The sequence below is a fragment of the Gavia stellata genome, chromosome 2 (genome assembly GCF_030936135.1).
Source record: "Gavia stellata isolate bGavSte3 chromosome 2, bGavSte3.hap2, whole genome shotgun sequence".
NCBI classification, from domain to species: domain Eukaryota; kingdom Metazoa; phylum Chordata; class Aves; order Gaviiformes; family Gaviidae; genus Gavia; species Gavia stellata.
Window position 1 is genome coordinate 106660969 of NC_082595.1, and position 18950 is coordinate 106679918.

Here is an 18950-nt window from a genome sequence, read left to right on the forward strand (position 1 = left end):
ATAAATGTGACCATATTAGTTTTAATGTCTAGAAATGAATCTGAACCAGTCTACAACTGGAGACTAAATGCAGTCTCCTAACAAGTCTTTCAATTTCTTAACTGCAATTTCACCTAGCAACTGCAAATGCTTTTGGGACCACTGGCACCCACATTACACAGCAGGACCGAATTTCCCCCAGTGAATTACTTGTGGTACAAAGCGCTGTCAGCGAAAGCACAAAGAGGCTTCAGCTGCTTTTCATATTGCTAAAGGGGACTTGGAAGCGTTGCCGAATGCCCTACATAACCCGCAGAAAAGCTGGGCCATTCTGTATGCCAGAAATGTAGACTGCATTTTTGTTAGGCAGCATACATTCCCGGTTAAGCATTCATAGGAAGCAGCTTTCCCACCTTGCAAAAGTTCTTGCCTTTTCAAAAGTTTCTCCATTCTCTGCTGGAATGAAAACAGGAACTTCGTATTTGTTTTTGTCATGAAGAGCCACGGAGAAATTCTCCTGCCAGGAGAGTTCACAGTGGTGTTCACAGCCCTTGGTCATGTGGAGTGAGCTGGATTATCACAGCGTACTCTCAGCTGTCCTCTCCTATCTGAGACAAGTGCTCTGACCCCTGTACTAGGGTCAGGTCTGGTTGAATGTTTATTTACTTATAAAGTGTTTCTACTCTCCAGGCACTGACATTGTCTGAAGGAAACTCACTTCAGAAGGGTGATAGGATTCATCTTACCCACCATTAAACATCAGTGATGGATCACTTTGCAGCTGGTGGAGATCAGCATATCAGAAGAGCAGTTCATCACAACTATAATGGAATGGGATCAACTGCTCCCCAGAGGTACCCGTTGGTCTCAAATGACCCACCGGGGAGTCTAGAAAGTTCATTTTTGGACACCTGACATAAGGTGAGATGAACACAGCCATCAGAGATGCGTCTGCCACAGAGGATGGGCATGCACAGTCCTTTTGGCCTGCTCAGAGGGGTGCCTGCCAGGCTGCCCTCTAAACCAGACAGTTCTTTTCCTTCTTCTTCCCTTTCCCTGCCACCTTCAGCAGAGCCGAGCAGGTGCACACAGTCCTGACAAAAATTGCAATCTTGGGAGAGAAGCTTTGGATCAAAAACTCCTTCAGTCAGTTTTTCAAACCACAATTTTCTTAAGTCGGAAGTGATATAGGGGTGGTGGCAAATAGGAACACCATTAAGTAGATGGATCTTCAAGACATGGAAGTATAATCTGTCCTGAAAATCTGATTCTCAGGGCCCAGAGAATCAAGGTCATCCACAGGGTTTCATATTGGGTCTTCAAAAATCCAGGCACCTCAAATCACTAGGCATTTAAAAACCTTGTTCCTGAAATAAATTACTCTTTAGATGTTTGCTAATCACCCTCATCTTTTGTGCTTTCTTTACAAATAGAAGGGTATGTACCTGCTCTGTTCCAGTGGAGGTTCTGTTAATATAATACTCTACCTTCAAAATCAGCAAAGATGAAAAGACTGTCATTTTTAAGGAATTTTTTCCAGTGCAGCTCCCTGTGGGTCAAGAATGTATTCCAGCCAACACCTGGGCTCATGTAGCAGTTGCAGAAGGAAGAAAAACTTCCAGTGATAGATGGTTTGCCCTACTACAGGGTGTCATTTCTGCCTGTTGTGCAAAAATATAGAATTAATTAAAGCTGAACTCCAGTCAGCCCAGCAGTGTTACGTGCAGAGAAAATCTTGCCTGGTCTCTTGACTTTCAACACTTTTCTCCAGCTTGAGTAAACTTCTGCATTTCTATTTTTCTCCCTGGTGCACTCTGACCTACCATATACTAGCTGGTTTGGGTCTGTAGTAAAGCTAAAACTGAAGGACATCCTGTGGATTACATCAGGGTCTTGATCCAAAACTGACAAGACAACTTGTCTGTGTCCAGTCAGCCATTCAAGAAGGCCATCGTTCGGACTGCTGCAGAGGTGGAAAGTAATCCCCATGTAATTCAGGTAGGGTGATGGATTTCTTCCGTGAAGATACAGCTGTAAAGCAAAGGCATAGCCTTCCAAGCTGTAAAATACAGGGCTTATGATATAATAGCCTTTTGAAGTACTGTTGAAAAGGCATGTGAAGTTTCTGACGTGCCAGATGTTGGTGAGGCAGTTTTTCTCTGTCAGGCTGGTGTCATCAGTGGCAACCCCCCCCCCCACAGACTTGGCTGGATCTCCTCTGACGCCCTGAAACCCATACCAGAATTTGGTTTGGACACGGAAGGGAACACTGGCCAATTTCCAGTGATGTTCTCCATCAGCTGTAGAGGAAAATAAATATGTGTGAGAATGGGAAGACCAGAACACAATCCCAAATCAAGCTGCGTCTTCCTCAAGTGTCCTGTGACCTGTTTGTTTGGATGGTGATTGCCTGATGCTCTGCGCCCTAGCTAATCTAGGAACAGTGTTAAGGAAACTGCCTCCAAGCCAAATTCTGTTCTCATGGGCATAAACTCTGGAGTTACTGAACTGAAGCAAATGAAGGTTAGATTTACACTGGACACTTGACCAAATTTCCATAGGATAAACCACACCAGTGTTGTCTCGCATCAAAGTTTGCCAGCACTTCAGATATAAAAACACACTTTCACTTGCCTGTAATAGTGTGCAGCTTTTCTATCCATCTAACATTTCCAGTTCCATCATCTTTCTTAACCCAGATAACTACCTTATCCTGTGGACTTCCATTTAACCTGTAGAAAAACTTAAGGCATTCTTCCTTCCTCCTTGGATGAAGGATGCAAGATTCCGGAAGAGCTGACTGACCAACATGTCCAGTTTTTGTATCTAAGTGCATGAAATATCCTCTATCTGGGAAGCACAAAACAGTGATGTGATAGAAGTTTTTGATCCATTCAGTAATGAAATGCCAGTGCCAAGCTTTAGTGTAGTTTCCACTTGGCTGAGTTAGAAAGTTATTTTCAAAGTAAAAAAAAAAAATCCATAGAAAATAATTCCCCCACATTGTAAATCAATATTACAATGAAAATTCATTTAAATAAGGCTTGCAAACCAGTGTTCAGTTGATTAGATAAGGTAGACATTGGGTTGCATTCTTCAGAAATGAAGTATGAACCGTACACGTGCCAATCCTGTAAACGTGTGAAAATGTAAATGGATGCACTTGGGCAGGGATCTTTTTTAAGACAAATTAGAAAAGTATTGGAAGGGTCCTGTTAAGTCAAGACCTTCAGTCTTCTGCTTTGCCTAGAAACCATGCCCTGTAAGCCTTTTCTCAATATATCAGACTTCCCTATAAAAGTAGCTGAAGACATTTTTGCCTTACTTCTGCTACAGGTAAAGAATTTGTTAACTTCCAGCCCAATTACTTTGTATCAGCTCATGCCCTCTCATACTAACGTGTTTGAAATAACTATTTCCTTTCTTCCACAGTTAGTCTGCAATTCTGTCTGTGGGCCGGAGTGATACCTGCTCTGAGTCTTCAATCTTGCCAGTTACAAATGCTGACCTCTTGCACCATCATCAGCCGCATCAGCCCCATGCTGTATATTCCAATTTTAAATCAGCTTCTTGAAGACGACTGACCAAGTGCATCAGCTTCACCTAATAGCCTCAATACATCCCCTCCCTATAGGAAGTGTCCTGGCAGCAAGGACATTTTCAAGCTGCATCACACTGGGGGTTTCCAAATACCCTGGGGCTGCATCTGCAGGTTTGCACTTTTCTGTCTGTCTGGGAGCCGACTGATGCAAATAGCAGAGACTGTGTAGAGAATGACGACTCTGAAATTGCCACCTGATGCCTCTCTGAGCTTTGCTGCTGCTTCAAGCTGCATGCCTGCACTTGGATGTGCTCCCATAAGCATTGCTGGCCTTCTGCAGTAAGTTCCCCTACAAATTCCCAATAAAGCTGCTTATTTTCCAATAACTGCTGACCATTTGCTCTCAGGAAACTTATGAAAACTGACTGCTTAGGTTTCAAACATTTTTCTTCCCCCTCCTTGAAGTAGAGCAGTTAATTGTCTGTCACTGGCCATGAGAGGCAGGAAGCTGCTGTCAGCTCCCCAGCCACATGCTCTGTCACACATCCAGAGCCTTTACAGTGTCAGCAAACCACACACCCTGCAAACCGCAAGCAAACAGCCCGTCAAACAACAGCCAAACAGAGTTGTCCCTCTAGAAATAAGAAATTTCTCTTTCCTTGCCAATGACGGGACCTAAACAATCCTCCTATTCATTTTGCTCCCTGCTTGGTGGGTCTGCCAAGTGCTGGCTTTTGCATTGTGCCTTTCACCAGGCGCACATCTGCCCTCTTGAACCCCACGTGTGATGAGAACAGGAGCATCCCTTTGCCCTGCCTGCTACGTGCCTGCTCTCCTCCTCACTGCCTGCAAATTTGGTATAACCACAGGATCTCCAAACTGTAACCAAATGCAGCGTTAGGCAGCAAACACGATCTCTTACTGCCAAAAGCCATCTCTTGCTCCCTCCTCCCTGGGAAGAAGTTCCACAGAAATGGCTTTCTTTTCTATTCAGTATTTCTTTCCTTTTTCCTGCCACCTTGAGAGACTTTTGTGTCTAACCACCACGTGTGTTTTGGGAAGCAGATGTGCCTACTGTGACCACTTGTATGCAGACCAGCCGCATTTCTTTTGACTTTCAAAAGAAACCATTTTGCTCAAGGATCTTTTGACTGTCTATGTGATACTCCTCTGCAGTGTTTAATTTTCTCTCCACTGCCTTTGAAAACAACAGACCCTACTCAATTCCTGTGCCCTGGTGGCAATGGAAATACTGCAGAACTGAATACGCTCGTATTTGTTCAATATATGTTTAAATCAGTGCAGTCAGAGCCAAACCCTTGATCAAAGGGACCCCATGCTACGCTCTCCTCAGAAGAGGGGAAATCACTGCTGGTTTGCTTCTCAGATAATCCTTCAGCCTCCCTATGTTGTGCGGCTCAAAAAAAATTGGAATTAGCAGCAGCTACACCCTCCTGATACCGCTGTGTATCACACAGCATCCCCTCCCTCAAAGAAGTCTTCTCAGGGTGGTCTCCTCCTGCTCCATGACACACTGCTGAAGCTCAGCTTCCTATTTTGATGACCCTGGATTGGTTTAAATGTCAGAATTTGTCTACACACAAGATTTGTGTATTGTGGTATTTGCTTATGGGTGTACTTCTGTGGGGATGCCTCAAATGAACTCCTGTACAAAGGGTAAGTGTCTTTCAGCTTTAAAAAAACCTAGAAAATTACTCAAAATCCTGTAACATATGCATAAAAGGAGAAGAGTCTCACCTGACTCATTTCCATGGAATTTCACCAAAGTCAGTTGTGGCAATCTGGTGGAGCTCCCTTCATTTTCATGGAGCTACCACCAATTTACAGCAGCAAAGTCTCAAACTGTCATTTCTTCATGAGATGTTACAATGTAGGGAAGAGATTTAAGGAAGGGTTAAACATTTCAAATAAAAATTATTAGCCTTTCTATTTGAAAATTCAAGAGCCATGTTTGGCATCAGGTATACAGTGATTAACATTAATAGAAGGGTATTCCTAATGACTTATTTATCTCTGTATATCTTCATTTTCGCGTCTCATAAAAGCATGGTAAAGTCTAATGACCATCTAAAACTACATGTGTTACCTGCACGGTTTCCCACCAACGTATGGTCTTCATCTCCTGGTTTGCCCAACGTGTGGACCCAGTTAGCACTGTCTTGTCCACCATCCCACAGATATTGATGTAATCAAAGGAGCACTTGTCCAAGAAGGTGAGGCTCGAAGCTGCCAGGAATAGAGTAACATATTTTACCATGTCAATTAATATCAAATAACAGTCTTGCTGTTAATCCCGTTCCAGAGTGTTTACATACAGCACTTAACATCAGGAAATATGTTCTTAATGCAACTGAGGTCTATACAGACTTTCACATCTACGTCTCTGTTACCACACATACATGATGTGTCCTCCTGAAAGAAACACGTTATCTCTTTCTCCCGCTGTTGGCTAAAAATTTCCTTGCTGGAACCAGCTTGGCCCCTGCATGCCAGTTTTCCCTTTCAGACATCTATCATTTTCCCTAAGCCTGCCTGGGATAGGCTCTGTGGCCCATTTATCTCTTCAGGGTCTAAATCAGAATTACTCCTGCTGAACTTAGTGGAAATATTCAGGTATATGTTAACTCAGTATGTCAGTACCTTACAGCATGTGGAGTATTTACTGTCATAGCTTTGCCAGTGGAGCTGGAAAGCACGATTATCCCCATTCATGCTCCTGACCCAACTGTCTTATCAAATATCACACAGGCAGAAAAAGGAACTTGAAATACTCTGTTTTCGGAGACTCCAATTCCAGCCTAATGTTACTTGAAGATTTTATCATCGTCAACAGCACGATGATCATCATCCATGAAGGAAACTGTAACTATTACAAGTAATATTATGGGGAAGTCCATGTGAATGAAAGGTGTTAGACCCTTGATTCACTCCACTGGTATTCTATAAAGAAATGGGGATCTGGCTACCATGGAGCTTGCTGCTGCATAGGAATTATAGTTTCTTTTGGCATTGCGAGAGGATCCCAAGGGTGAAATGTTCCTGCTCCTCTCATGTGACTCCATTCATGTTATCATGAAGCTTGAGTAAGGATTTTCAAATACATGTGTGAGAAGAAGGACTTACTGCAGTTGTACATGTGATTCAATCTTAGTAAGTCAATCCTGCTGAAATCCAACCTCTGCCCAATTTGAGAAACCTCTGATCTCATTAAATTCAGGAATTTTTGTTGTAATGGAAGGAACGTTGCAATTGATGTTGAAAGAATATGGTCCATAGTGCAGGACTGACTCATAATCATATGGGGTATTGAGGTCATCAAGGAAACTGTCATTGTGTTTGTCAAAGGCATATGCAAAACCTAGACAAAAGCATACACACGTGATTAGGCAAGACCAGAAACAAAATTTATCACATAACATCTTTTCAAAATGCTTTACTCATGACTGAATAATGGCCCAGGTGTCAACATGTAGGCAGCCATTTTCAACCAGACATGACTTAGCATTGTAAAAACAGGGACATGCGTCTACAGACAATTCTCAGTCATTTCAAACCTGAATTGTACCATCAATAATTTCATCCCACCATATCTGAACATAGTCATTGCGATCTGTCCTGGATTGCTCATGGTAAAATGTGTGCAGGAGCTCATGTTCCACCATGGCTTTATAGTCACACCTCTCCTATAGACACTGTCTGGCCACTCTGAAGGTCCCCCACATAAGACCAGCACCTGTAAGGCAAAGACTCAGATATTGCACCCATTCTGAATAATAGCTTCTATGATTTGTATCTACATATTAACTCAACAGCAAGACCAAGGTAAAAGTAAAAAAATAATATTTTTTAGAATTTCCCACCTGAGTTTTGCAGTCTTGCCAAGACTGTAGATTTACAATGCCAGAATACGGAGCAACGTGTACCTTCAGCATCGCTCCACAGCCTGGCAATGAGTCCCTGTCCCAGATGTGATTGGCCTTCTTGTTTCATTTTGCCCTCCCTGGAGGGCAGTGCATGCTTGTTCTTCAACTGGCTGCAGTTCTTGTAAAGGAGGTGGTGATGGCAAAGTTATTGCTCTTCAACTCTGGGTAGCCCCAGCTCAACCAGTATAGGAGGGGGAGTAGCAGAAGATGAACAGTGCAGGGAAGTGCAGTAGGTGCCTTATAACCTCATACACTGCATTGGCTGTTATTTATGTGTATGTTTACGGAAGTATTGAAATAACTGGCCCAATTTTCAAAGGCACTGAGCAGCCTCCAGCGAACGCAGGCTGCATTGGCTTCCTTGGTTTGGTTCCTAAATACAGATTTAAATCCTAACTTTTAAGGTCCATTCAGAAATAATTCTGTGTGTGTTAAAAAAAAAAAAAAAGCTGCTCAAAAATGCTGTGCACCAGTCTCCCCGCACCTGAGGGCAGATCTATGCTGGATTCCTAGACACAAACACTAGCTGGTGCCACCAGCCTCCTGATGGTCCTTCCCAGCAAGTGGCAAAGTCCCTTGACCTAACTTCAGACAGTCACTGTTGGCATCAGCCACTGATTTAGCTTTCCTGGCACCTTTACAGTCCCTGGAGAGCAACAGGCATTTGGGATGTGAGTCACCAGACCTGTTTTAGACTGCTGTTTCAGGTGAGATGGTTTGTGGCCTGGAAGAGTCACCTCCTCCCCACCGACTGCAAAGGCAACCCACAGTGACCTGCACAGCAATAGAGGTTGTTGGCATCAACATTTGGTCAGCTAAACCCAACCCTGCATCTGAAAGCAAGGAGGAAGCTACGTGCTAATGCAAACACACTAGTGGCGTACCCTGCCCCTAACCAACACCAGGAGGAAGTTATTTGCCTGCTTTCCCTGAAAGGGTGCCAAGAAAGGGATTCAATTCAGTAGGTAGGATGCAAATGGAAATAAAATAGTGTTTTCTTGTATTAAGAGAACATCAAATGCAGATAATACCTTTGGTTAGCCTGTTTGCATCGATTGTATCTCCAGTGTAATACAAATAAGCTCTGGGACAGAAATGTGGCTCGGGTATTTATGTCCTTTGTACAAGCAAGAATGAAAATGAATGTCTCCTGAGTTGGAAAAGCTATCATATCAAACAAGGTGGTACAAGCTGCGTTGTTAATACAAAATTACCCGTCCAGTTTCTCAAATTTCAGGTAAGACTGTTCCCCTTCATAGGGCTTGAAATCAACACACGGCTTCAGCCTGAACATGTCAAACGCCTGGAGGATAACACCTTTAGCATTCAGATCTGAGACGCACAGCCGAGGATAACAATAGCAGTTGTTCTGCTTTCATAATATTATAAATATCTATAATTCTAGATAGAAGGTATGAACAACCATGCATTAAAAATTTGAACATGTATAAAAAATATCTACTTGGCTCATAGAGCTGGAGGCTGTTAGCCATGACTGGAGTGATTTTGGTAGATGCCATAGGGAGAGATAATATCTTTTATTAGGTAAACTGATAGTACTGAAAGAAACAAACAGACTTTTGGACATCCAGGGCATTGCTCAGGTTTTGCTGGGTAATTTTATTGCATTTTATTATAAAATTTCAAGTATTGTAAACTTTGAGCTCAGGGCTAGTAAACACAGGAGAGATCCACAGGATTTTAATACTGATTTGCTATTAGTTTTTACAACTAAATTGTTCGAAATTTAAAATAGTCCCTAAAATTAAATGGAAACAAGAAGGGAGAACGCTCTGAACTTTTTTACTTATAAAACATCTGCATTTTCTTTCTGCCTGTACTGAGCTGGGACTGTTAAGAAGAGATAAGGCATGAAGGGTGCAGTAGATCAACATGCGTATTGAGGTTAGGATTTCCTGGCTGCTTTACCTAGAGATCTCAGACCGCTACACTGGTATTAGTTAAACTGGCTGCTCATCAGCATCCGGCTGGTCACTGTGGCTGTTACACTGAAAACAACGTGTGCCGGGGCAGAGTTGCGTCGCTCTGTCTGGCCAGCAGTAACAAGGGCATTAATGCAGCATAACTCAACAGCAAATGAAACAAAAGCAGCCCAGAAAGCTGGACAAAACCGGAGTATATCTAGTGCAACTAATACAGCGCTACCATAATTAAAAGTCTTATTACCCAGGCTGTCAGCAAGGGTATAGGGGATGGGAAATTTCCATCTGTAGGAGCTGTTTCTCAGACCATTCCTCTCCAGCTGTTAATGAGATCAACATGCTTGTGTTAATGTTTTAAGCCCAACCTACACTCTTGCTGATGTTGGTTTAGATCAGCAGCACATACCGGTAAGATAATATCACCTTCAAAAAGCTTCCTTCCCATTTCTGCAATGAGATAAACAACCATTTAGTCCGGAGTTACAGATCAAGAACTACAATATGTGTTGTGACCACACAATCTATCAGGGTGCCTCATCAACCAACCCATCTCGCTTTAAACAGCAACTGCCCAGAAACAAGCAAGCAAATAACCATTGCCACACTATAACATGCCAGTCCTCCATCTGCAGCAAAGGACGATTTGGGGTTGAATTAAGATTTCCGTAACAATTTCATAACAGCTGCTCAGAGGATATTTTATTGTATTTCCCAGGCTTGTATTCTGCAACAACTGTGGACTTCTGAACATTGTAGTTGATACATAGGTGGAATGGATTTGTCCAGAACTTAGGCATCTAGTTAGCTAACCTAGGCTAACCATCTGGGATTCCCCATATCATGAAAGGAGAAAGACAAGGATTCTGGAGAGGGAAGAGGTTCAGTCCACCTTTTCAAACACCTGAGCCTGAACCAAGCTCAGACTGAAGCAATTAAACCTATGTGCTATGTGTCTCAGATCCCATGACAGCTCTGTGCCTATCCAGTTGCCTAAACACAGGTTTTTGAAGGTGCCATTTGAGGTGCACATGGGTATCCGAAATATCCACATGGGCTGGCAGATACAAAGTCTGGGAGACTCCTTCCTTTCCAGAGTTGTGCTGGAGGAGATGTAGTTGAACTGGCAACAGACACCTGTGTTTTAAGCAGCTCATCCACATCTTCCGTGCTTTAAAAACACAGCATCTGAGACTTTTATTTTACACCCTTATTTTTTTAAGCTGCCAAATTCCCCAGGCGGAGCTGAGTCCAAACCCCAGCCACTGTACGGTCCTGCTAGTGTAACGTTTTCATTTAGTGCCATCATATAGGCACAATCCCAGCACAGACGGTTCATCTTCTGACCTTTTGTTATAGAAATAACATATTCTCCTCACATACATACGGAGAGATGAAAAAAAAAAACACAAAAACTAGCACCATGTTTTCTGTTCTGTCAGCAAAACCAGAGGAAACCTACACGAGAGCATAAAGCAGATAACAGGCAATGCCAGGAAACGAAAACTCTCTCAAGCCAATCCTCTGAAAACCTGGGGCGGGGATGAAGGTACTGCAGCTTCATATCTTGGTCATCGGTCATGTGAAAACAACCAACTCACTTAAGATAAACGCACATCAACAAAGCAGAGGCTGAATTAGAGCCACTGCCAAGGTTTCTCCGGGAGTCGTGCTGCAGAAGAGTGCAGTGGGGAGGGATGCATGGTCAGTCCAGCGGTTGCTGAGCCTTCCCCAGGAGCAGTTGAGTGTGGTTCCAAATTTAAGATTAAGATCCTGAGCTTCCTACAAAATTATCCTTGTTGAAATTCCCTGGCCTTTCCACCTTCCCTTTCCAACATCAACCTTTCATGGACTTCTCTGCCCCCTGCCCCATGCCCTGCTCCTGCCCTTCCACCTTCTCTGACTGCTACCAGACTGCAAAGCGGAGGTCTTCTCCCATCTCTCCAGAAGTAGCTGGGGTTCATCCCATGCATTTTTAACTGCCCTGCAATACTCTCTGCATCCATCATACATTTGGGATTTTTCTCACACAGAGGGAGCTTTCAATCCCCTCTGGTGCCACCACATCTGCCAGACTTGTGGTCCCAAAGGCTAGCTCAGCTCTCTGTAATAATTCAACACTCTGCTTACTTACTGTCCTGACTTACCTGAGTTTTATTTCTGGAATGTCCTTTCTAAGCTGCCTTCCATCAACATCATCAACTATTGAAAGAAATAATACACCTAAGTTAGTGACTAAATGACATGAGTTGATATAATTCCCTACTTGGTGGTTGATAGTCTTCCACCAACATTAAAATGTTGCATCCTTACCTCTGTCTTCAACAGAGTTTTGGATATGAAACATAAAAAGTACAGTTTCAAAATCACAGACAAATGAATTTAAATCCCAAGCCAGAAAATGGAGGAGCAGGTGGGAATACCGTAAAGGCATAGGAGCAGGTAACGAGTGCTGTGAAACAACATATCCTCCAGGAATTCATTTCAGAAGATCATCTGGTGCTACCTGTCAGCGTAGATATAGCGTCCTGCAGGTGAATAGCCTTCAGAAGTACTGATAAGCATAAGCAATCAAAAAAGTTGAACTTTAAAAGGAAGAACAGATCTTAATCTTATTAGATATGTCCATAAGCCAACTCGATAAGCAATCTGCCTCCCCATTTTATAACTATTCTTAGCATATTAACCCTTGTAGTAATCAGGAGCTATTGAACTATTTAATATTTCTGTGACTTCTTCAGAGACAATTTCCCTTTTTTTTTCTGCTTTATGAACCATCATGGCCCCATCCTGATATGAGACCAACAAAGCTGCTGAGTATGGAAATAACACCCTCTTCAAAAGAAGAAGCTTATGGTCTGCAACCTGAATAAATCACTGCAGCAGAAGGTTTGTTTGGTGGGTTCTTTTTATTCCTGAAAACATCTTGGTAGATGCAAACAAATTTTTGTTTTAATCTGATTCTATGGGTAAAGCATCATTTTTTAATTTAAAAATAGCGTTATTTTTGTAATAACAGAATGCCAACCATCAACTTCCAGCAAAATGTGTTGGTTTGGGTTTCCTAAGGAGACCTTGAAGACTTTGTCTCTCAGAGTAGGAGTACAGCAAGGGGTCCTGGCTTGGTCCCGCTCACGTGCCTATGAAGCCATGTGCTCCCAGTGTTTTCCATGGGAATCCCACCCGGGGCTTTCCTTGTGGACACAAGTCATGTGGGCCAGGGTGAAGCAGGGCAGGAGAAAGGCCCCTTGGTGAGAAGGGAAGAGCAGGGCTGAGCTTTGCCTCCGACGGTTAGGAGGTTTTCTCCTCCTGGCCACCACATGAAGGGGTTTTGCACGCTCCGGCACCTCTCTTGCTCCCACACACTTCCTGCACCTCCTCCTCCTCCCATCTGCACACCGCTGCTGCTGCCTTTGCCTCCCCTTTGCTCGCTTGCCCAGCATCACGCTGCACTCCCACCCTTCAGGGGCAGGACTGTCCCGATCTGGATGTGGAGGGGGGAACAGGAGATATTCCGCAGGGAGCTCCCCGGCCATGCAGCCTGCCGGCAGCCTTTCCTCCCAGCCCGTGAGACCCCAGGTGTCGGGTGCTGCAAGAAGTAGGAGGGTTGTTATGGGACAGAAAGGGGGCAGTTGCACCGGACTGCGGTGGCGGGGGCAGGACTGGCCACCTTGAGAGCCCGGGGTCTCTACGGGTTGCACACTTAGTACTGCTACCTGCATAGGGCATCCGCCTGGGCAATCCCATCAGTCCAGTGGGATTGGAGAGGGGAGTGAGGTACCAGCGAGTGCGAAGAAGGAGTTAATCCACATGCCTCATCAGCACCTTTCCCCCAGAAGCATGGTCACAAACCATCCCATAAAAACATGCCATAAAACCTAAGCCACGAGAGAGGAAACAAACTGAACTCACCGCAAAGCATCCATCAGTTCCCAGCCCACCTGCCACAGGAGCAGCAGAATGGGGGTTACAGGGAGAGAAATTGCCAAATCAGCCTCCTGAAACACACCTTACAGGGGAAGAAAATCCACTAATGGCCATCCTTGACTCCTGAACTCAAGGGCATAGACCGAAAAAAAGGAACGGATTTGCCTCCTTGCCACCCAGTCCGTAAAACTTCCACCCTCTTTAGACATGAAGACGATGGCAAATGAGATTCAGAGAAGTGGCTGATGCATTAAATGCTGCTTCTTACTGATACCCGCTGCAGGCCAGCGGCGTTGTGTCCAGCGCCCATACGGTTGATCTTCATACACACACACAAGAGGAGTCTTGATAAAGCATCACAGTTTGACAACTTCATTCCTGACTTTTTGCAGGTCTAAAGGACCTGGAGATCATCTGGCTTCACATTAATTCTTACATTTTTAGCCTCAGAGAAGTGAGCTGTTTTCCTTAACAACTTTCTTCAATTCTTTTTTGAGCTTCCGGACAATATGCATCGACAATATCCATCCATAAGTGCAGTGACTATCTCTAATGTCATCTCTGTCAAGCATGACTACTTTTAAATGATCTATAAAGTTTTTGAATGACTGCATCCAAACCTAGCTATGACATTGATGTTTTCTTGGCAATATGAAAAATAAAGGGTGGTGAAGATCTCACTAAAACTCTTATTAAAAGCCACTGCACTATCTGAATAGATTTCATGGGAACATGTGTTAGGTACCATGTTTTGTTGTTGAGATGAACTCCAGGCCTTCTGTAAAAACATTTCAATGTGTTAATGCTGTAGCAAGGTCCTTAGCAAAAAAATGCAAATAGGAGCATAATACTCAAAGAGTAGCGCTTGCATTTATACCCCCTATAAAACAAGTGCATTGTTCTGGAGAGAGAAAATGCTGGTGGTTTATTTCTTGTAGCTATATAGCTATCTGTTGTGATTTAAATTTTTCCTGATTACACCACAGCATCAGCCAAGATCTAGTTGGCAACTGTGGTCCCAGTGTGCAAGGTCCGATGTGCAAGGTCCTGTACAAACCCAAAGTCTATAGGCAGTCCATGCCCTACAGAGCTTAACACACCTTGCCTGTTAAAAACCCAGAGTTTTCAGGACTTAAAGTCATTTGGGAGCTTGAGGGTATTTCAATGTGGCAGGAACCCAACATGGTCCCATCCCTAAAACTCTTCACATCATTGCTAGCAGATGAGTTTTGAACCCTGGCACGGGGACTCATGCTTATTTTCGCCCTTTTCCTCTATATGCTTCAACTTAAACCTTTAGAAGAAAGTTCTGCTTTTCCTTCAATGCCCTCCCCCTACCATGTGGCTCTTCTCTTACAATTAAGGCATTACCATTGGAAAAAGTAACATGGATTTCAGTGCCCATGGATGATCAAAACGAACTCCAGTTTCCAGCAGGGACAGAAGAACCCAGATCGTGAATCCTGACAGTGATCAAACATGGGACAGTCACTAAATCACAACATTGTCCACTGCAGAAAAAAATATCTACATTGGTTGTGTCACCCAACCCAGCTCTTCTGAACTGAAATTCAAATATTGAAGCCTGTCACTGATACCAGGTAAGAGAACACCCAGCACATTTACATTTCTGCACCTTCCCTTCTCTGAATAGGAGCAGCACCAAAATCCCCACCACCACCAGCTCTATAAAGCTCCTGTTTCCATACGTGACACTCGGGGAACAGCAGCTGCCAACCTGCGCTAAGCATTGGTGCAACAACCTACTTTTCTGGCACAGCACCGCTACCCATCTTGGAGGATGGAAGCTTGTTACTCTCAAGATAAATTTAATGCCACCTTATACAATGTCATAGCTATGGTCGTCATCACACTTCAGGCATTTGCTGGCATGTGGATAAATGCTTTCATAGTTTCTGTGCTTTGTATTGCTTGGGTCAAAAAGAAAAGCTTTAACTCTAATGAGAAGATCATGCTGTTTCTGGGATGCTCCAGGTTTTGGTATTTGTGCATCACATGGGTGTATTCCTTTCTTTCAATAATTTATCCCTGGCGCTTTTATGTTCTCCCCATACTCCAACTATTTGCAGCTATTCAAAGCTTTTTAAATTCTTCCAACTTGTCAGTTTCTGCCTGTCTTTGTGGTTTTTATTGCCTAAAAATTGCAAATTTCAGGGACATCTTCTTCAACTACCTGAAAGTAAAAAATGACGGGATCGTGCCATGGCTGTTGTTGGGTTCAGTGCTTTTATCCCTGGTCATCTGCATCCTTGTCTACGACATCACTGATGAAGCGCACTGTAACAACCTCAATTCTACCACCGTAGGAAATTTCTGGAAACTGAGTATCAGAATGGATGAACATTTTTTCCCTATTTTTTTTTATCAGCGGCTTTGGATTTGCTACTGCGTTCACGGCAGTAATCTTTTCTGCACTTGTCGTCCTCTTTTCTCTCTGGAGACACAAACGCAAGATGCAGACAAACCCAGTGAAGAACCTCAGCGTGGATGCCCATATCAAAGCCATGAAATCTATTCTGTCCTTTTTCTTCATTTACAGCATTAACTTTACATGTTTGATCTTGACATTGATTTATGCCATGAAGAAGGAAAACCCTGTGACGTTTCTTATTTTAGTATTTCAGTATGCTTTTCCGGCTGTTCATTCCCTTATTCGGATTTTCAGCAATCCCAAACTGGAAAAGACACTGCTAAGGACTCTGTCCTGTGTGAAGTGCAAGGTTTGTGTGAGGTAGGAAATGTAATAAAAGCTGGAGCCTATTAATAATGTTGATATTTTATTACAAAAAAACGAGTTATTTAATCTCTAATGCAACTCTCCAGCCAGTGTAGATGATACAGATGTTCTATCTTCACTAAGTTGAGAAAACTTCATTAAAATTCTTTGAACTAAGTTATTACGAGTTAAATAAATTATTATTATCATTTGATTTAGATAATTCTTTGAGTTAAATTATTGTCAATAACTAAGTAATTTAGACCTGGTACATGAGCTAACTGCAAAAGGGGAATAACAATACTACAAACCTTCTCAAAATGCTTCGGTATTTGCTGATTGAAACTACTTAACTGAACAACATGTTTATATCTATTTTGTTTTACATTTATTTCTGCTGTGGCTGTGTATTTGGTAATACTATGAGTCGTATCACTATCTTGCATTGGTTTATAACTTACACGTGAATATGTTGATTACTATTATTCACCAGAGGTCATTACTGACTTACAAACAGCAATGCAGAAATGGCCTCAGGGCGGACAGGTGGGGTGGAGAGCCCACTTCCCACGCCAGCCTTATGTGTCCTCTCTCTGCCCCACTGCATGCAAAAACATGATTTTCCCGGCTCCGTGCAACTGCTCTCCTGCTCCGCCTTTACTTTTTTATGAGACCTGCTTTTACCAATGGACTCTGGCTCTGTAAAACACCGAGGAAGGTGGTTTCTGTGCAAAGTGCGGTGTGGAATAAAGTCAGGCTTTCCTCTCGCAGTGACCCCTGGGCAGATGATGTACACGGTGTCCGTGCCAGGTGCTGGCAGCTGGGGGTCCATGGAAATGTCTGTAAGGCAAGGTCAAGGCTGCCCCGTGCCAGGAAAAGCCAGTTCCAGACAGCTCCAATGGACCCACCACAGGACACAGCTCAGCCCATCAGCGATGTTGGTGGCTCCTTTGGGAAAATATATTTAAGAAAGGGAAAAAAACCCGCCTGGCAGTGAGGAGTGAGGAAAATTGTGAGAAACAGTCCTGCAAAAAAACAGGGTCAGAGAAGGAAGGGGAAGAGGTGCTTCAGGTGCCAGAGCAGGGATTCACCTGAAGCCCATGTAGAGGACCATGGTGATGTAGGTTGTCCCCTTGCAGCCAATGGAGGTCCATGGTGGAGCCGATATCCACACCGCAGCCCGGAGAGGGCCCCATGCCAGAGTAGGTGGGTGTGCCCTGAAGGACTGCAGCGGATGGAGAGCCCACGCTGGAGCAGGCTTATCCTGAAGGACTGCAGCCCATGGGAGGGACCCACACTGGAGCAGGGTAAGAGTGTGAGGAGGAAGGAGTGGAAGAGACAATGCGCTACGAACTGAACGCAACCCCCATTCCCCATCCCCCTGCGCCACTCAGGAGAAGGACGTAGAGAAGATGGGAATGAAGGAGTGAAGTTGAGCCTGGGAAGAAGGGGAGGTAGAAGTAAGGTGTTTTAGTTTTGTCTTTGTTCCTCATCATCCTACTCTATTTTCAACTGGCAATAAACTAAATTGATTTTCCCCAAGTCGAGTCTGTTTTGCCCGTGACGGTAATTGGTGAGTGATCTCCCTGACTTTATCTCGACCCATGAGCTTTGCCATCTTATTTTCCATCCCTGTCGTGTTGAGGAGTAAGAGTGAAGGAGTGGCTGGGTGGGGGTCTGGCAGCTGGCCAAGGTCAACCCACCACAGCAGATTATCTAAACATGAAATAGTTCCAGCATGAACAGAGCAGAACCTGAATTGTTCATTTCTTCCACCAGCTCAGGCCCAGAGGAATGTCTTACCTCATGCCAAGTGCCAAGCATGCATTTTTCATGCATCTTGGCAGGTTTTGCTTCTGCTTTTGTTTTAAAACACTCACCTAGAAGGAGCACATTTTCCAGGTGTGGAGCCTCAATCCTCAGAGGCCTCCTGAAGCTCTGCAGAGTTCAGATATACCCAAAATGCTCTCCAGGGAGTCATCTCAGGTGTAGCATCAATCCTGCTGGACATGGATTCACTCTATAAGAAGCCCTTGAGCTTTTCCTCTGCTGTGTTTTCAAGAAAAACCTTTAATGTATTTCTACTAGCAGAAGGCTTCTCAGACCTTCTTTTCCCCCAATAAAGGAGATGTGATCGTCTTGTAGGACAACAGTGTGAAGGACCCACTAATTTCTATGTACTCTCTCTTAGAAATCAACAGAGAGGAAGAGTTTCTGCTCAGAGAACATGAGTGGCCCCAGGATGCTAATTTGAAAAGTTGCAGTGAAGGCAAAAAAGCTTAGTTTGCAACCTTTTTATTTTAAGGGTGGCCCTTTATGTAGGCAAAAGATCACTCCCTTCCCTCTACCTCTCCATACCCACAAAAATGAAAGTGGAAGAGGTTAACGAGAAAGTATAAGAAAGTGTTTTCGAACCATTAGCTTTCACTCTTTTCTGGCTTTTGCTGCAGTAGTAAAGCAAAAAAATTACATTCATGTTGTTCCACTAAAAAGAAAGGGTTTGGGTCATCTGATCAAAATTAGATACTCGGAGCACATTGCCTTTATCTGTTTGCCTTTAGCTGCAATTGCACTTTTTAGATCAGATGCCAAACTCCACTGAATTGCTCTTCCACAGTAGGAGATACTGCACCATCCCATGTTCCAGCGGAGGCAGATCTTAAACATCTCATCTGGACACATCTCCCCAGCTGAAAGGCCTTTAAAGGACAGGCACCACCCCACCTCCCTTCTTTCCCTGCTGTTGCTTGATGCAGTTGATCCTTTAGCATGACAGTCCTAATTGCTTTCACAAAAAGACCATGGAAAATCCTCCTTACTCCCTGCATCCCATGCAACATCATCCCTCAAAAGCTCACATACCACACAACTCAGCAGGCAAA

General features: G+C 43.7%; 1 protein-coding gene and 1 pseudogene across 1 annotated transcript; one reads left to right on the top strand and one right to left on the bottom strand.

The window, feature by feature from the left end:
- Nucleotides 1–1449: 1449 nt before the first annotated feature.
- Nucleotides 1450–9957, bottom strand: LOC104254631 (meprin A subunit alpha-like; annotated as a pseudogene).
- Nucleotides 9958–15132: 5175 nt separating this feature from the next.
- Nucleotides 15133–16087, top strand: LOC104254632 (taste receptor type 2 member 40-like). Its single transcript, XM_009808463.2, is given in 2 exon segments — nucleotides 15133–15708; nucleotides 15710–16087. Coding segments are annotated over 2 exon segments (954 nt in total).
- Nucleotides 16088–18950: the final 2863 nt, after the last annotated feature.